The following is a 17,602-nucleotide window of genomic DNA, read 5'->3' as shown; positions in this document are numbered from 1 at the left end:
CATTTCAAGGTCATTTCGGCGGTGTTTTTTAATTCAGTTGCTTCTTCCCAGTCAATTTATACTATACATATGGGAGTTTGTTTACAGGAGGGATGGGCAATTTTTCTGCCCCTGCAGGTCAGTTTTCTGCTTTCTGGATGCTACAAAGACTTCCAAAAATGCTAGGAACTGGAGGGGGTGAGGTCAGTTGTGGACAGAGGTTTGGTAGTCCATAGAAAATGTGCCTTGGGTTAATTATCTAGTTTATTTATATGTACTTACCAACATGCTATGTATGCCAGGAGTGGACAACTGTAGATTCCAGGGGATCATTTTCTCCCCAGGGACCACACCTCCCCAAAGTAAGTCCAGATATCTCAATTTTCTTTTTTCCATCTCTTCAGAGACAGTAACTGGAAGTGATGTTGCAATTTTGAGAAGGACTAAAGAGGAAAATGGAAGTTTTTTGTGGGTAATATAAGGTTCTGAGGTGCTTGTTGAGGTGGGATGGGAGTATTTTCATGTATCCATACATTTGAAGCACTGAGCTACTGAACTTGCTGACCGAAAGGTCGGCGGTTCAAATTTGGGTAGTGGGATGAGCTCCCGCTGTTAGCCTCAGCTTCTGTCAACCAAGCAGTTCAAAAACATGCAAATGTGAGTAATCAATAGTAATCTGGTGGGAAGGTAACGGCGCTCCATGCAGTCATGCTAGTCACATGACGCTATGGACAACTCCGGCTCTTCGGCTTAGAAATGGAGATAAGCACCAGCCCCCAGAATTGGACACGACTAGACCATATCAGGGGAAAACCTTTACCTTTACTTATTCCCCTAAAATACATATTGGTTTTAAAACCTTTTTTATTTTGGTTGGTGGTCTTTGGGTACCATAAGAATGGGTTCAAGCATGTAGCCTACAAGCCATGCTATGACCATCCTTGATGTATACCTTAAAAATAACTTCTGGAGAGCAGCAGGCCGGGTTTCCAAAGGCGACAACAGCTACTCCTTGGCTTCCCTCTGGTGTGAAGAGGGAAGCGAGCGGCGAAAAGAGGAGAATGGTTGCCATCACCATGGATTATTTACACCAGCGCCATAGTGCAGGCATGGGCAAATTTGGGATCTCCAGGGTTCTTGGACTTCAACTCCCACCACTACCTCCAGGCTAGAGCAGGCATGAGCAAACCTGAGCATCCTAGAGGTTTTGAACTTCAACTCCCACAACTCCATCCAGGATAGACCAGGCATGGGCAAACTTGGGCCCCCTAGGGCCCAAGAATATCAAGGCAGATAACCCACAATATCTGCTTTGAACTGGGTTATCTGAGTCCACACTGCCATATAATCCAGTTCAAAGCAGATAATGTCGATTATCTGCCTTGATATTCTGGGTTATATGGCTGTGTGGAAGGACCCTCAGGGTTCTCCCACACAGCCATATAAACCAGAATATCAAAGCAGAATAACCCACAATATCTGCTTTGAACTGGATTATCTGTGTCCACACTGCCCTATATCCTAGTTGAATGTTTGGTACTAAATTCGTAAATATAGTAATTCCTACATAACATGACCATGTATTGAACTGCTTGATTTGTTGTAAAACATGATGTGTTAGTGCTTAATTTGTAAAATCATAATGTAATTTGGTGTTTAATAGGCTTTTCCTTAATCCCTCCTTATTATTCAACATTATTGCTTATCCAACGCTTTTATTTTTCAGTTATTGGTTGGGGGGGGGGGGGCAAAATTCTGTTCGCTTACACTTGAAAATTACCTAGGGCCGGCCCTGGAGGTAAGAGGTATATGTCACTGAATCTGCCCTGTGACCCTTAATCTTGCTGCCCTCAGGTGTGGTGGAGAACATTGTTCCACTTCCTCTGCTGAAGAAGGAAGGGATTGCCAGATTCTGTCCATGGAATCTGAGTAACAGTGGGAGCATTTAGCCCACCTCAGGAAACAAAATGTTTTGGCCTTGAAGGAAGCTATTTATTGGCTTCCTTGCATCCTGTCTCTAGACTCAGCTTTCCATCCTTTCTCTTTGCTATACATGGCTGCATTAAGCAACCTCTATTTAGAGTTATGCATCATGTTTTTATTGTCATTCCACAGCTAATCCATGGACTAATTTGTTCCTTTTGTATATATTGTATTCATTGCCAGCAGTCAGTGCTCAATGTTTGCATGGCTTTCAGTGCTTTAAAACAGACCAATAAATTATTTATTGAAAGTTTATTTTCTCATTGTTTATAAAACTGTTTGGATGTAAGGATGCTGGATAGGTTCCTGGAATCTGTGATGATTATGAATAAAAATTGCTTTGTTTATTCCGTGTAACTTGGATCCTAAATTCAGTTTTGTTCATGGCATTGGACTTTACCGTTTCCTTCCAACTTCAACCTCCTAGTCACCTTTGCTTGCCACTCCATATCTCTTTCTCAGCATTGTGAGGATGTTTGGTAAGGTTATAGGATATGCTGTATGGAGCTGCAAATGAAGGAGGCAGTTAGTGGAAATAGCCTTCACCTGGGATAATGGAAAAAATTAGTTTAGATTTAAGCTGATGGCTGAAGTCCTGTTGGATCTTACGCATGCGGATTTGTTGGATTTAGGGGCATGGCACCCTTGTGAAAGTGAAAAAAACATGAATAAAATGTTATTTTTTAACTTGAGAGTACATCTCACTCAGGATTTCTAGGTCTCTTGTATGACAGTATAGATGACTTCAACTGGAAACTGGAAGAACCTAGACATTCCTAGAATGATGTTCTCTCTAGAGATCTCTAAGTCCTCCAGTATAACCAGAAAAAGCTGAATATAAAGCCACATTTGAAGACTTAGAGATTCCTAAAGAGAGCATTTTAATCAAATTTGTGAATAATAAAATCCTGATAGCATGATGAACCTATCATGAACTGGGCAGCCTACTTTTATTCCACTCAAGAGTTGTCATAAGTGAACAAAACAGTCATCTGCTGTGGCTCCATCCTTGGATTTGTAGTGTGATAGAAGACCTAGAATTCTCCCTACTAGTGAGTTCTAGTGCTGTAGTTCAGGGAAGTGCTTGCTATAGCACTATGTCACTCAGAGTGGTGAGATTTGGATCAATGGTGGCCCTTGAATGGTGGCTCTTGGCCTTTATGGGTTTCCAAGCAAGAAGTAAATAGTGGCCACAACTAAAGTTCAGGTTTACTGGAAAAAATATAGCTGCTGGCTCCCCACATCAACAGCCTGAGTTGCATTGTACTAGAACTTCTCTAGGAAAAGTCTTTGCTAGAGTGTTGTTGATAAACAATAAGGAGGACTTTGTAGCAATTATGGCTTATCATTATGTGCAAACTGGCCCAATATCTCCCTACCAGCGTTTACATCTTCAGGGATGGATGCACAATGCCTTTTAAAAATTGCGAAATAGGGAATAGTTTGTTATAGATTTTTGGCTTTGTTGGCTTTGGTTCATATTCAATAAAATGTGTATAATATTGAACCACAGCACTGAGTCATTATGGCTTAGAAGACAAAGCACCTGTCACAGTAGAACGTCTTAAAGAGGCTGAATTGCAGCCATGCAAATTAGAGAAATCCCAAGGTAATGCTACTCACAGGCACTGTCTGAGTAGTATCATTCTTATTTGCATTCCATTCACCATTCTCATCCTGTCTACTTGTAGTATTCCTTTCTCTAAAATTCTAACAGGTATTCATTTCATATTTAAGGCCAGTATTGGGATAATCATTTCCCATCCTACAAAGGATATACACACTCTGGAATTCAATAAACAAAAGAAGTGTTACAAGAAACCTAGTTTCTGCCCATAGGTTGCTCATGCAAAATTCATATGGATGTTGTGCTCAAACCTTTTAACGGATAGTTGTCTGTATCTTCTCTTGCAGTTTGGCTGTGACCGCAGTGAGGCCCTTGTGAACATTTGTGGAGAGAAAAAGTTTCAGGCCTTTGTGTGTGATGCACTCTCTGTTCCAATACGAAGTGGCTCGTGTGATGCCTGTATATCCATTGCAGTCATCCACCATTTTTCAACAGCAGTAAGTTCAGCTCCTGCAAGTAAGGAAGAATTCTGGGAATTGTGGTCAATTATTTTCCCAGGGTCTGAGTTTTAAGTAAGAAAATAAAAGACTCTTTGTCAGTCTATAGCTATATTGGCTACTCTCACTTTTCCATTAGTTGCTCCCTCATCTTTTGTCAGCAGATGCTTGGAATGATTGGGGCCCCTTCCACACAGCTGAATAAAATCCCACATTTTCTGCATTGAACTGGAATATATGGAAGTGTGGACTCAGATATTCCAGTTTAAAGCAGATATTGTGGAATTTTCTGCCTTGATGTTTTGAGTTCTATGGATGTGTGGAAGAGCCCTTAGACTAAACTTTCATCTGAGCTAGTATGTATTCCCCACATCTGTTAATCACTGTGAAAAGAGTACACCAAGGAGTTAGCATTATGACACATGGTTTATAGTGGAATGGGTATCATTTGAAAGTTGTATAACACTGGCCTGTTTTGGCTTTTATTGGCCAGGATTCCTCCCTAACAGGGTACTTCCAGGTGAATTCAACTTTCTTATGCTGGATGGGTTTAGAACAGAACTCCCACGCTTTACTGCTCAGGCATTAGTTTGATTAAGACAACTATGCTAAAGGCGTGGAGCTGCACACTGTGTACAAGTGGTCTGAAGTCATAGAAGTCACTTCTATCACTTCAGACCACTTGTACACACCTGTTGTTTTTAATAACTCAGTTTATATTGGGACTTAATGCAGATTAAAAAGATAAAGGTTACTCCTGACGTTAAGTCCAGTCATGTCTGATTCTGGGGGTTGGTGCTCATCTCCATTTCTAAGCCGAAGAGCCGGCGCTGTCCGTAGACACCTCTAAGGTCATGTGGCTGGCATGACTGCATGGAGCGCTGTTACCTTCCTGCCAGAGCGGTACCTATTGATCTACTCACATTTACACGTTTTTGAACTGCTAGGTTGGCAGGAGCTGGGGCTAACAGCGGGCGCTCATTCCGCTCCCGGAATTTGAACCTGCGACCTTTCGGTCTGCAAGTTCAGCAGCTCAGTGCTTTAACACGCTTCGCCACCGGGACTCCCTAATGCAGATTATAAAATAAATAAATTTTTTAATGCAGATTATAAAATACTAAAATACATAAAAATACATTTTACTTCAATAAAAATATACTTAGCCAGTATGGTGTAGTGGTTTGAGTATTCAACTAGGGGCACTTCTACACTGATGTCTTAGGTCAGTTTGAAACCAGTAATGGAGAATGCGGTTTTGCTGTGTGGATGATTAGACTGTGGATCCTGGAACCAGTTGACACCTGGGTAGTGATTACACACGCGCAGAAGGTGGCCTTGAACCAGTTCTAGAATCTGCAGTATTTTCAGCTTCACAGCTGTGGAGAATGCAGATTTTTTTCAACACTGCAGAATGTGCATGTGGCACTTTGTGTTTACACAGTCCTTCACATTCTGCAAAGCTGATTTCACCATGCATGTGGTTTATTCTACAGCACGCTGATTGTCAGGACCCAGGCTGCAGAACACCAATAACCATGCGCAGAGACCAGAATCTATCTAATATCTTTATTAAGGAAATATATAAAGTCAATAAAAACAAGTGTAGAATATAGTTCAGAAGTAGACCTTTCAGGAAAGGTCAAATATAGTCCAGGAAAACAATGTCCAATATGTGATATTAAAGTCCAAAGTTATAATCCACTTCACCGAAACACACACTATTTGGCAAGCAATAGTGTGGGGAACTGTCCATAGTCTTTGAGGCTTAAGGTAAATCCGAAGGAAACTGGAAAACAAGGCTTGAAACTGAGAAGCAAGGTTTGTGGTTTAAAACGCAAGGCAAGGCAAGACTTGAAACTTGGCAAGATCAAACTGGAAACAAGGCAAACATGAATCAAGAACTGAGTCCATAGAAGTCCATGGTACAAGGCTGGGCAGGAAACTTGATCCGGGAACTGGGAACTGGAGTACGAAGTCTACACACGATCTCACTCCTCAAGCCGACGAATTGACTCCGCAAGGATTCCTTTGCGGGCAAACACCTATATAGGATCTTGTTTTCCCGCCAAGGAACACTTTCTCTGGGGAACAAGAAACGAAACCTATACTGTGTCCAGATGAATGACTCCTTAAAGTTTCCCAAGGGAAGCAAACTTAATCAGCTAATTGTCTGGCAGCTATCCTGGCGCTCCGGCGAGTCGCCTCTCGAGCGCCTCTATCTTGATTATAATAATCCCGGCGAGAAAATGGGGGAGATTTCTGCTCAAGGCTAGTTTGGCTGACTTCTTGTGGGCAAATATCTTGCAGGTGCAAGGGCTCCAAATCTGGCAGAAACGGTGGGAAACCCAAGTTTTCCTCTTCATCTGCCACAATAGTACTAGGAACGGGACTACATGGCCCATGAGTCATCACACTATCCCCCTCCTCAAGGCCCCCCTCAAAAATGGGCCCTCTTCCCGAGGTGCGGGGCCGCGGCTTGGCAGGGTAGGCCTGATGGAAGCGGCGGACTAAATCGGGGGCATGGACTGTGGAAGTGTCTTCCCAAGAGCATTCTTCGGGGCCAAAACCCACCCAGTCAATGAGATACTGAAGGCGGCGGCGATGAAAGCGAGAATCCAAAATGTCCTGAACCTCGAATTCCTCCTCCCCGTCCACCAAAACAGGGGCGGGGGCCGGCTGGTCTGCATCAGGGCGCACACCATCTGCCGGAAGGAGCAGGGAGCGATGAAACACCGGATGAATGCGCATGGAGCGCGGAAGTTGGAGTTTGAAAGTCACGGGGTTAAGTTGCCCCACCACTGGATAGGGATCAATGAAACGGGCATCTAGCTTCCGGCAAGGACGGTGGGAGGGCAAAAAACGAGTGGACAATAGAACCCGGTCTCCTACCTTGATCTCGGGGCCCGGCTGGCGATGGCCGTCAGCGTGGCGTTTATAGTCCTCCTTGGCTTGATCCAGTTGTTGGTGCAAGAGTTGTTGCACCGCTGTAAGTTCTTGTAACCAGTCCTCTGCTGCAGGGACTTCTGAAGTTTCAATGACAGAAGGGAAGAAACGCGGGTGGAAGCCGTAGTTTGCAAAGAACGGGGTTTCTTTAGTTGAAGCCTGGACACCATTGTTGTAAGCAAACTCCGATAGCGGTAACAGGGAAGCCCAATTGTCCTGCTGGTAGTTTACATAACAGCGAAGGTATTGTTCCAAAGTGGCATTGGTGCGCTCAGTTTGCCCATCCGTTTGGGGATGGTGAGCTGAAGATAAACGAGAGTCTATGCCCAATAGTTTTTGTAGTGCTTTCCAAAAACGAGAGGTGAATTGAGATCCACGGTCCGTGACTAAACTCTTGGGCAATCCATGTAGTCTGAAAATATGCTGAAGGAATAAATCTGCAGTCTCTTTGGCCGTGGGGAGGCCATCGCAGGGAATGAAATGGGCCAACTTGGTAAAAAGGTCCACCACCACTAGGATCGTGGTGAATCCAAGGGAAGGTGGTAGATCAGTGATAAAATCCGCAGAAATTATCTCCCATGGACGAGATGGAGTAGGAAGGGGATGCAGTAGCCCTGTGGGCTTTTCCCTTCTTGTCTTGGAATGCTGGCATACCGGGCAAGTATTGACATATTTCTCTACATCCTTGCGGATCTTGGGCCACCAGAAATCTCGTAGAATCAGGTGCATGGTTTTAAAGAGCCCAAAATGCCCTGCGGGCTTGCTGTCATGACACAGACGAAGTGCCTTTTCTCTGCCGGGGCCTGGAGGGATGTAAACATGGTTCCGGTAGCACATTAGTCCATCCTTAAGTGAGAAAGGGAAACGTAATCCTTGGCGAATCTGGTCTTGAGCCCAGGCATCTGCCTGCTGGCTGGCTCTAATTTCTTGAGCGCAAAGGGGTTCTGGGTTGGAAGGAGTTGGTTCAATTGGAGTGGATTTGGTGTTTCCCACTGTGAGCGTGGCAAAGTTTTCGGGTTGCAGCAATCGGGATTCTGAGGTCTCTTTGCGTCCTGCAGTATACTCTGGTTTCCGTGATAGAGCATCTGCTTGCTTGGTCTGTGCCGGGGTCACATAATGGATCTGGAAGTCAAAACGTTCAAAGAACAAAGCCCAGCGCTGCTGCCTTTGATTTAGCTTTCGTGCGGTCCTTAGGTGCTCTAAATTTCGATGATCAGTATGAACCTCAATGGGAAATTTGGCCCCTTCCAACCAATGTCTCCAATTTTCAAAGGCTGCCTTTATGGCCAAGAGTTCTTTCTCCCAAATAGTGTAATTTCTCTCTGGGGCTGTTAGTTGACGGGAGTAATAGGCACAAGGATGAAGATGCTCCCCTACTGGTTGCATGAGTATAGCCCCAATTGCCACATCAGAGGCGTCAGCCTGCACAACAAAAGGGGTTTTAGGGTCAGGGTGCTGTAGAATTGGCTGGGTCGTGAATAACTTCTTTAATTGTTGGAACCCTTTCTCTGCTTGCTCCGTCCAGCGGAAAGGCTGTTTTCCACGGATGCAGCTGGTGATTGGGTCAGACCAGCGGGCAAAGTCTGGGATGAATTTGCGGTAGTAGTTCGCGAATCCCAAGAAACGTTGCACTTCCTTCTTGTTGGTTGCCGCCCGCCATTCCAATACTGCTGAAACCTTTGCTGGGTCCATGGAGAGCCCTTGTGGTGAGACGCGGTACCCCAGGAAGTCTACTTCTTGCAGATCAAAGGCGCATTTTTCTAACTTGGCATATAGACCATGATCCCGCAATCGTTGTAGCACCATTCTGACGTGGTTCTCGTGCTCCGATTGTGATCTAGAAAACACCAAAAAATCGTCCAAGTATATGATCAAGAACCGATCTAGATAATCCTGAAAGATATCGTTGACAAAATGCTGGAATGTTGCGGGAGCTCCGGATAATCCGTAATTCATGACCAGGGACTCGAATAATCCAAATTTGGTCTGGAAGGCGGTTTTCCATTCGTCCCCCTCCCTGATGCGAACTAGATTGTAAGCCCCCCGGAGATCCAGCTTGGTGTAAACCTTGGCCCCTCGAAGCCGGTCTAATAGGTCCGAGATCAAAGGCAGGGGATAGCGGTTCCGCTTCGTGATATTATTCAATGCTCTATAGTCCACAACCAAGCGTAGGTCCCCTGACTTCTTTTTCACAAACATCACCGGGGAAGCAGCTGGGGATTGAGAGGGTCTGATGAATCCCTTGCGAAGATTTGACTCTATGAACTCCCTGAGAGCTTCTTGCTCTGGTTCAGTCAGGGAGTAGAGGTGTCCTCGCGGGATCGGGGCCCCCTCCACCAAGTCAATGGCACAGTCGTAGGGTCTATGTGGGGGTAGTTTCTCGGCTTCCTTTTCATTGAAAACGTCCCAGAAGTCTGAATATTTCTTGGGCAAGGTGATGATGGGCTCTGCGTCTGTGGCATGGCAGACCTTGGCTACTAGGCAATGGTTTTGGCAATACTTTGAAGCAAATTGTAGTTCTCTGTTGGTCCAGGAGATGTTTGGGTCGTGGAGTGTCAGCCATGGAATTCCCAAAATCACAGGGAAGTGGGGCACCTCGGTGACGAAGAAGGAAATCTCTTCCATATGTTCCCTTATCCACATTCTGGTGGGCTCGGTCCACTGGCTCACTGGACCCGTCTTTAGGGGACGACCATCTATAGCCTGCACCACTCGGGCATTCTTGAAATCATGATATTGTAATCCCAGAGAGTCAGCATACTCTCTATCAATGAAATTGTTTGTTGCTCCTGAGTTTATCATGGCATGGATCATGACGGGTCCCTTTTTCGCTGACCACAACGTGACCACTAGGAGAAATAGGACCCCCGTCTGCGGCTCTTGAGTGGGGTTTTTGACCGGGTTAGCGAGCCTCTCTACGCCCAGTCGCTGGCTTCCCCCGCCGGCTTGGCCCCAGCCGCCTCGGCCGACTCCGGCTCCACGGTGGACGCCGCTGCCAGGCGGGCGGCGGGCTTCCTTTTGGCTGGGCATTCTCTGGCGAGGTGGCCCTCATTTCCGCAGTACCAACACAAATTCAAACGTTGGCGGCGGGCCTTTTCGGCAACATCTAGTCTGGGGCGCACATTGCCCAACTGCATCGGTTCTTCCTCGCTTCCCATGGGGTTTGGGGCTGGCGGTGGAGATTTCCATACTGGTCGTGGCTGAATACTGGTAGAAGCGGGGGGTCTCACCCCGGCTCTTCCACTCTGACCTCGGAGCCACTGTTTTTTGTTGGCAAGCAGGACTTCGGCTCGTAGACAATGATTAATGAGTCTCTCAAGAGTCTCTGGGGGATCCACCTTAGAAATTTCTTCCTGCATCTCGAAGTTAAGGCCCTCACGAAACTGCCCTCTGAGGGCGATATCGTTCCAACCGGTGTTCTGAGCCAGCACCCGGAACTCGGCTATGTACCGGGACAACGGCCTGTCCCCTTGAAGGAGTCGCCGGAGTTTATGGCCGGCCGCCTCCTCGTTGTCCTCGATTCCCCAGGTCCTCCTAAGATGGTTTAAGAACCCTTGCGCGGCGCTTAGGTGCGTGGAACCTGCATCATACAGCGCCATCGCCCAATTGGCCGCAGGCCCATCTAGAAGACTATAAATCCACGCCACTTTGACATCTTCGTGGGGAAATTCAGCTTGGCGGGCTTCTATGTACGCCTGGCACTGGCGACGGAAAACATGAACCTTGGAGGCTTCTCCAGAAAACTTGGTTGGAAGCGCTAGGGCAGGGAGGCGCACTCCACGTTCCCTCAAGCCCAGAATTTCACCCTCCTGTGTTCGGAGAGTATCACGGATCCTGTCGAATTCATCCTTGGAAATGGTGTAGCTGAGCGGTTGGTCTTCCGCCCCGGTTCCCGTAGACATTCTGGTCTTAGGTTAATTGGTGCTTAGGGTGGCGGAGTCAAACTGTCAGGACCCAGGCTGCAGAACACCAATAACCATGCGCAGAGACCAGAATCTATCTAATATCTTTATTAAGGAAATATATAAAGTCAATAAAAACAAGTGTAGAATATAGTTCAGAAGTAGACCTTTCAGGAAAGGTCAAATATAGTCCAGGAAAACAATGTCCAATATGTGATATTAAAGTCCAAAGTTATAATCCACTTCACCGAAACACACACTATTTGGCAAGCAATAGTGTGGGGAACTGTCCATAGTCTTTGAGGCTTAAGGTAAATCTGAAGGAAACTGGAAAACAAGGCTTGAAACTGAGAAGCAAGGTCCGTGGTTTAAAACGCAAGTTAAGGCAAGACTTGAAACTTGGCAAGATCAAACTGGAAACAAGGCAAACATGAATCAAGAACTGAGTCCATAGAAGTCCATGGTACAAGGCTGGGCAGGAAACTTGATCCGGGAACTGGGAACTGGAGTACGAAGTCTACACACGATCTCACTCCTCAAGCCGACGAATTGACTCCGCAAGGATTCCTTTGCGGGCAAACACCTATATAGGATCTTGTTTTCCCGCCAAGGAACACTTTCTCTGGGGAACAAGAAACGAAACCTATACTGTGTCCAGATGCATGACTCCTTAAAGTTTCCCAAGGGAAGCAAACTTAATCAGCTAATTGTCTGGCAGCTATCCTGGCGCTCCAGCGAGTCGCCTCTCGAGCGCCTCTATCTTGATTATAATAATCCCGGCGAGAAAATGGGGGAGATTTCTGCTCAAGGCTAGTTTGGCTGACTTCTTGTGGGCAAACATCTTGCAGGTGCAAGGGCTCCAAATCTGGCAGAAACGGTGGGAAACCCAAGTTTTCCTCTTCATCTGCCACAATAGTACTAGGAACGGGACTACATGGCCCATGAGTCATCACACTGATGGACATTAAGAGCTTCATTTCGGACTGCCCCCCAATTTTGCTTGTGTGAGATTACAGGGCTAAATGTGCACTACGGTGTGTTTTTACAGTGTGTCTAGTCTACATAAGTGGTTCTCAACCTGTGGGTCCCCAGGTGTTTTGGCCTACAACTCCCAGAAATCCCAGCCAGTTTACCAGCTGTTAAGATTTCTGGGTGTTGAAGGCCAAAACATCTGGGGAACCACAGGTTGAGAACCACTGGTCTAGGTGCTTTGTTTTGCACATATCTTAAAGCTGTATTAAAGAGTCAGTATAGATGGAGCCTAGGACTCCCAAGAGACCAGGAGTCAAATCCGTATTTGGCTGTGGAAACTAATTGGGTGAACTTAGATAACTTGGAAGGCAAGGGTAAAACCTCTTCCAAACAAATCATGCCATCAAAACCTTGTGATAGGTTTGCCTTAGGGTGATAGGTGGGAAAAACTTCCCATAAAATAATTAAAAAGTGATTTTAAAATACAATTAAATCATCTATAGAATTAAGACCATGTAAACATTCATTAAAAAAGAAAGATTCAAAAATAACATTTCAGCATACCATTAAAAGGCCTCTTAGAATAGAAAAAGAGCAGCAAGTTGTAGACATCCTAGCTTTCTGTTCTTTGAAGGGGTCTAATTGTGTATTCTGTCACCAGTTGTTGGACATTATAAATAATAATAATAATAATAATAATAATAATAATAATAATAATAATAATAATAATAATTTTATTCTTATATCCCGCCCCATCTCCCCGGAGGGACTCGGGGCGGCTATTATAAACACAAAGAAGGGCTGATCAAGGGCTGTAAGAGTTTGGCACCTTATGCATTGCCTTGTTATGAAAATCTAGAGCACTCTCCCTGCCCTGCCTCAATTAATTCTCTTCCTCACTTGAGCACATCTTTCAATAATATACTTATGTTTATTGCTATGGTCAATATTTATAGTTCTCCCCCCACTTTTCTTTTTATAACGCTTTCCATTTCTCCGCTTTCTGATTGGATTTTTATAGTTTTAATTAAGTTTTTAGATGCCTTGAGGCCTCTACTGTGGAATCAAAAGGCAGAATAAGAATATATCAACGAAGGTGTAGATAAAAGATCAGTACTGCTGCTCCTGATTATATGAATAATATAGGCACATCTGTTTTTTTCCTTTCTAATTTGCTGCACCAAGGTGTTGCTTTTATTTGTTGTCTTGTTGAATTACCTTCAGACTGACTTGATCTGCTTTTTACTCAACTAGGAGAGAAGACTGGCTACTCTCAGCGAGTTAGTCCGACTCCTGAGACCTGGTGGAAGAGCCCTTGTTTATGTTTGGGCTCTGGAGCAGGAGTATAATAAACAGAAGTCTAAATACCTGAAAGGAAAAAGAGCTGGAAATAGTAACATGGATGAAACAATAAGCAATGCTATAGAGGAAGCAGGAGACAGTGAATCTCAAGATTCTGCACAGCCTGATGGAGGTGTTAGTCCACCAAAGGATAGATACTGTAGTGCAAATGAAGCTGTTTCTACCAGGCTGCCTGTTCATACCAATAGAACTTCTTTTGACTCTCAAGATTTGTTGGTTCCTTGGCATCTGAAGGATGGCACAAAGAAGAAAATGGGGCACACCAAGCTTTGTCAGCCTGTGACTAGCTCAGAAAACTCTCAAAAGTGTAGTCCTGTTTTCCACCGTTATTACCATGTCTTCTGTGAAGGAGAACTGGAGCTGCTCTGCAAAAGGCTGAATTGTGTAAACGTGCAAGAAAGTTACTATGACCAAGGGAACTGGTGTGTGATTCTTGAAAAGAAATAAAGTTTTTAACCACCTTGAAAATGAAACAGGAAACATTTCTTATGTTTTCCCCAAAATAAGACCTACCCCCAAAATAAGACCTACCCCCAAAATAAGACCTACCCCCAAAATAAGACCTATCATGATTTTTCAGCATTTCTGAAAATGCTCAAAGTATAAGCCCTATTTCAAAAATAAGCCCTAGATATAGTTCATTTTAAAAGTCAATTTGGAAAAATAAGACTATCGCATCTTTTGGAGCAAATATTAATATAAGACCCTGTCTTATTTTGGGGGAAACAGGTTACTTGTTTGCAGTGGTGGTTTTGAAAAAGGTATTCTGATGGCACTAAGCTTTTATTCCCTTGCATTTATCAAATAAATATTATTTTTACAGTGTTGTTGGGATTAGATTGTGCTCATTTCCTTCCTTGAATTACAGAATCTTATGGAAAAGTGCAACTTTGTCTTGTCATCCCGGATAATTCATAGGCTTGGTGCCAGGATACTGGCTACATTTTTTAAAAATGACATTTTCAAAAAAGGTTTTAGTTGTTGTGGTACAGAAACTATATTATATTTCATTTTTACTTGGTCTGCTGCCTTGTTACATTGCAGTGCTCATGGCAATTTTACAACCCATAAAAGTGACAAAATAGACTAGCCAAAATCACACACTATAATAATCAAAGGAAAATAAAGCCCAATTGAGGTGTTCAGTGCTTAATATGTGAGGGGGAGAGAAGCAAAGGCTGTGTTTCAGTAGCAGAGTACATGTTTCGCATTGAAGAAAATCCCACGTTCAATCCTCAGCACCCCCAAATAGAGTTTTCAAAAGCCAGACGTGATAAACTAGGTTGTTGGCCCTCGGAGAAAAGTCCTTGAACTCCCTTGTATTTCCCCCAACCCCTAGAAAGCTACAAAAACTGCTATTCTAACCTGATGAAAATGAGCTAGCATTCTACCAGTTGAAAGTATGTGAGCTTTCTTTGTATTTATTTCTTATCTCTGTATCTATACATCATATGCGCTTTTTCAGTAAAATAGCATTTTACCGTGTGTTTTAACAATGTTATAACCCACCTCGAGCCGTGAGGAGAGGCGGGCGAGAAATAATAATAATAATAATACCAGGTGACAGTCGGATTGACGAAAAACAACAGGAAAAACTCAGCCGTTATCAGGATCTCAAGATTGAACTGCAAAGGCTATGGCATATACCAGTACAGGTGGTCCCAGTGGTGATCGGCGCATTGGGTGCTGTGCCAAAAGATCTCAGCCGGCATTTGGAAACAATAAACATTGACAAATTATGATCTGTCAACTGCAAAAGGCCACCTTACTGGGATCTGCACGCATCATCCGAAAATACATCACACAGTCCAAAACACTTGGGAAGTGTTCGACTTGTGATTTTGTGATACGAAATCTAGTATATAGATCTTGTTTGCTGTGTCATACTATGTCTTTGTGTCAATGATGATGATAATAATAATAATAATAATAATAATAATAATAATAATAATAATAATAGTCTCCGCTTCATTTTGGCAATCCTTGGATTGGATTTCGCTGAACCTGAATGGATCAGATACCTGGGATTAATACAAATCACATATCTTCATGTAGGTTTTAGTCTGAGCTACCCATATTGCAGAATCCTATCTCCAAAACTGGTTCCACATCTTAGAAAACTAAATTTGGACTAAAATCTAGAGGAGATTCCCTATCCTGCTGACTTTGAAGCACTTAGCCTCCTTTGTTTCTCTTGACTAGTTGAATGTTCCACAAGTTAGTGCAACCACCAAAAAGGCTTTGTATCTTGGTTAGCTGGTCTCCCTCCATGCGGTCAGGGGATCTGAAGTAATGTCCTAGAAATGTCCTGAGCATGTGAGAAGAAACAAAAGGGAGAAGGCAGCAGACAACTACATATGTAGGGAACTTTATAGCTATGATAAATCAGCTATAACTGCTTCAATGTTAGGCAGGAATGAGTTGTGTCTGTGTGATGTCTGATAGTACCTCATGCATTCCCAAATGTTCCCGCATTACCCTTCAGATGTCATAGAAAGGCAGGAAAATAGAGAAACACGCCTCTCTTTTTTCCACGCACAAGGGGAGTGAATTCTTTAACTTTTGAGACTGCATATTTGTAGCTTTGTCTGTTGAGTCCTAAGGATAAATCAATAACCAATTACTTTCCTTTGCATTCACTTTCATTATTGCAAATGCATTCATACTGAGGCTGCACAAGCTTAACAAAGGCAAAACAATAAAAAACAGAAGGGGAATAATCCTATATTCTTTGTGCAGAGGGGGAAAATATATTAACAAAGTGACCACCATTGCCTATAATCATATGACCCAGGAAAAGTAGTGACATAAATTCCAAAATGTAAATCTATAACTGGTATATCAGTAGCACTCCATTCATACTCTGAAAAAGCAGCAGGAGTGGCGGAAATTCAATCAGATGTTCGGGACTAGAACTCCACAAACCCTTAGAGCAGGCAGGGGTAAATTTTGGCTTTCCAGGTGTTTTGGACCTCAACTCCCAAAATTCTTAACAGCCGGTAGGCTGTTGGGAATTGTTTGAGTTGAAGTCCAAAACACCTGGAGGGTCAAAGTTTGCCCATGCCTGACCTAGGGTGATGCTAGCTGGGGCTCGTTGGAGATATAGGTTGAAACATTTGGGGCAAAAGTTTCCCAGATCTGGTATACATTCTCCCACCATGTTTCTAATACTCCATTGATGCCTGCCGTAATGGTAGCATATTTTGTGTTCTACCAGCTTAGCGGGGCTTCAGCCACATCTCATGCCCCATTCAGTACAGATTCATGCAACTCAAATCTAAGGTTATTTTCTTACCATCCAACTATCTGGAATTTCTAGAGACAATCCTGTTAAATCTGTCATCTCACCCTTTCGCCTTTTTAAAAAATATCCTAGCATCTTCCTCCCAATTTATATAAATAATAATAACTTTATTATTTATTTATTTATTTATTTACAGTATTTATATTCCGCACTTCTCACCCCGAAGGGGACTCAGGGCGGATCACATTACACATATAAGGCAAACATTCAATGCCTTTAACATAGAACAAAGACAAGACAAACATAGGCTCCGAGCTGGCCTCGAACTCATGACCTCTTGGTCAGAGTAATTTCTTACAGCTGGCTGCAGCTAGCTGGCTGCTCACCAGCCTGCGCCACAGCCCGGGCCTTTACTCTTATAACCTGCCACCATCTCCCCAAAGGGACTCGGGGCGGCTTACATATGGGACAGAAGGTCCAACAGACATAAAAGTAAGCAATCCATTAAAACAAAACCACCACTAAAATAATTTTTTTAAAAAAAATTGTAAAATACAACAATTCATATAAAACAATTAAACATAAGAGCAGCAGCATTTCCCACTTGTCCTCATTTCATTTCAATTGGCGCAAATTGAGCTCAAAATGCAGTATTTTGCACTCAGGCCCCTTCCACATCTGAATAAAATCCCACATTTTCTGCTTTGAATTAGAATATATGGCAGTGTGGACTCAGATAACCCAGTTCAAATCAGATATTGTCAAATTATTATTATTATTATTATTATTATTATTATTATTATTATTAAAAGTCAGATATTGTGGGATTTTTTGCCCTGATGTTCTGGGTTATATGGCTGCGTGGAAGGGCCCTCAGTTAACTCAGCAGCAGGGAGAGTTAATGAGAGTGAGGAAACTGCCCATTGCAGTAAGCTCAAGCAAAAGTAACTGCTGCAACCTCCCCTCACTTGTGGGTTCTTCATTAACAACTTTTGTCAGTCTTGGCCATCTTCCAATGTTGCCTGAGCACATGTGTCCAAGATTTTTTTTCCTGTGAGATGTTGGAAGGGATGTTTTGCACAATTCTGCAGAATATGTTGCATCTAAGTAATAGTTTTTATTGACCAATATAAAGACACATCTTTTAAACTGG

The 17,602-nt window shown here is 43.6% G+C and overlaps 1 protein-coding gene across 4 annotated transcripts in view; it reads left to right on the top strand.

The window, feature by feature from the left end:
* The window catches only part of alkbh8 (alkB homolog 8, tRNA methyltransferase), a 100,503-nt gene extending 86,471 nt beyond the window's left edge, over positions 1 to 14,032 (top strand). For 3 of the 4 annotated variants that reach the window (XM_008108024.2, XM_003219307.4, XM_008108025.3), the window contains exons 11-12: positions 3,877 to 4,026; positions 13,098 to 14,032. In XM_008108024.2, the coding sequence (XP_008106231.1) occupies positions 3,877 to 4,026; positions 13,098 to 13,652 (705 nt within the window). In that variant the 3' untranslated portion in view covers positions 13,653 to 14,032. Of the gene's footprint in view, positions 1 to 3,876; positions 4,046 to 13,097 lie in introns of all 4 variants that reach the window. The other variant, XM_062974600.1, reaches the window with a different exon arrangement.
* The last annotated feature ends 3,570 nt before the right edge of the window (positions 14,033 to 17,602 follow it).

The sequence above is a fragment of the Anolis carolinensis genome, chromosome 3 (genome assembly GCF_035594765.1).
Source record: "Anolis carolinensis isolate JA03-04 chromosome 3, rAnoCar3.1.pri, whole genome shotgun sequence".
NCBI lineage: Eukaryota > Metazoa > Chordata > Lepidosauria > Squamata > Dactyloidae > Anolis > Anolis carolinensis.
Note: the sequence above shows the minus strand (reverse complement) of the source record. Positions and strands in the feature narration are given on the sequence as shown.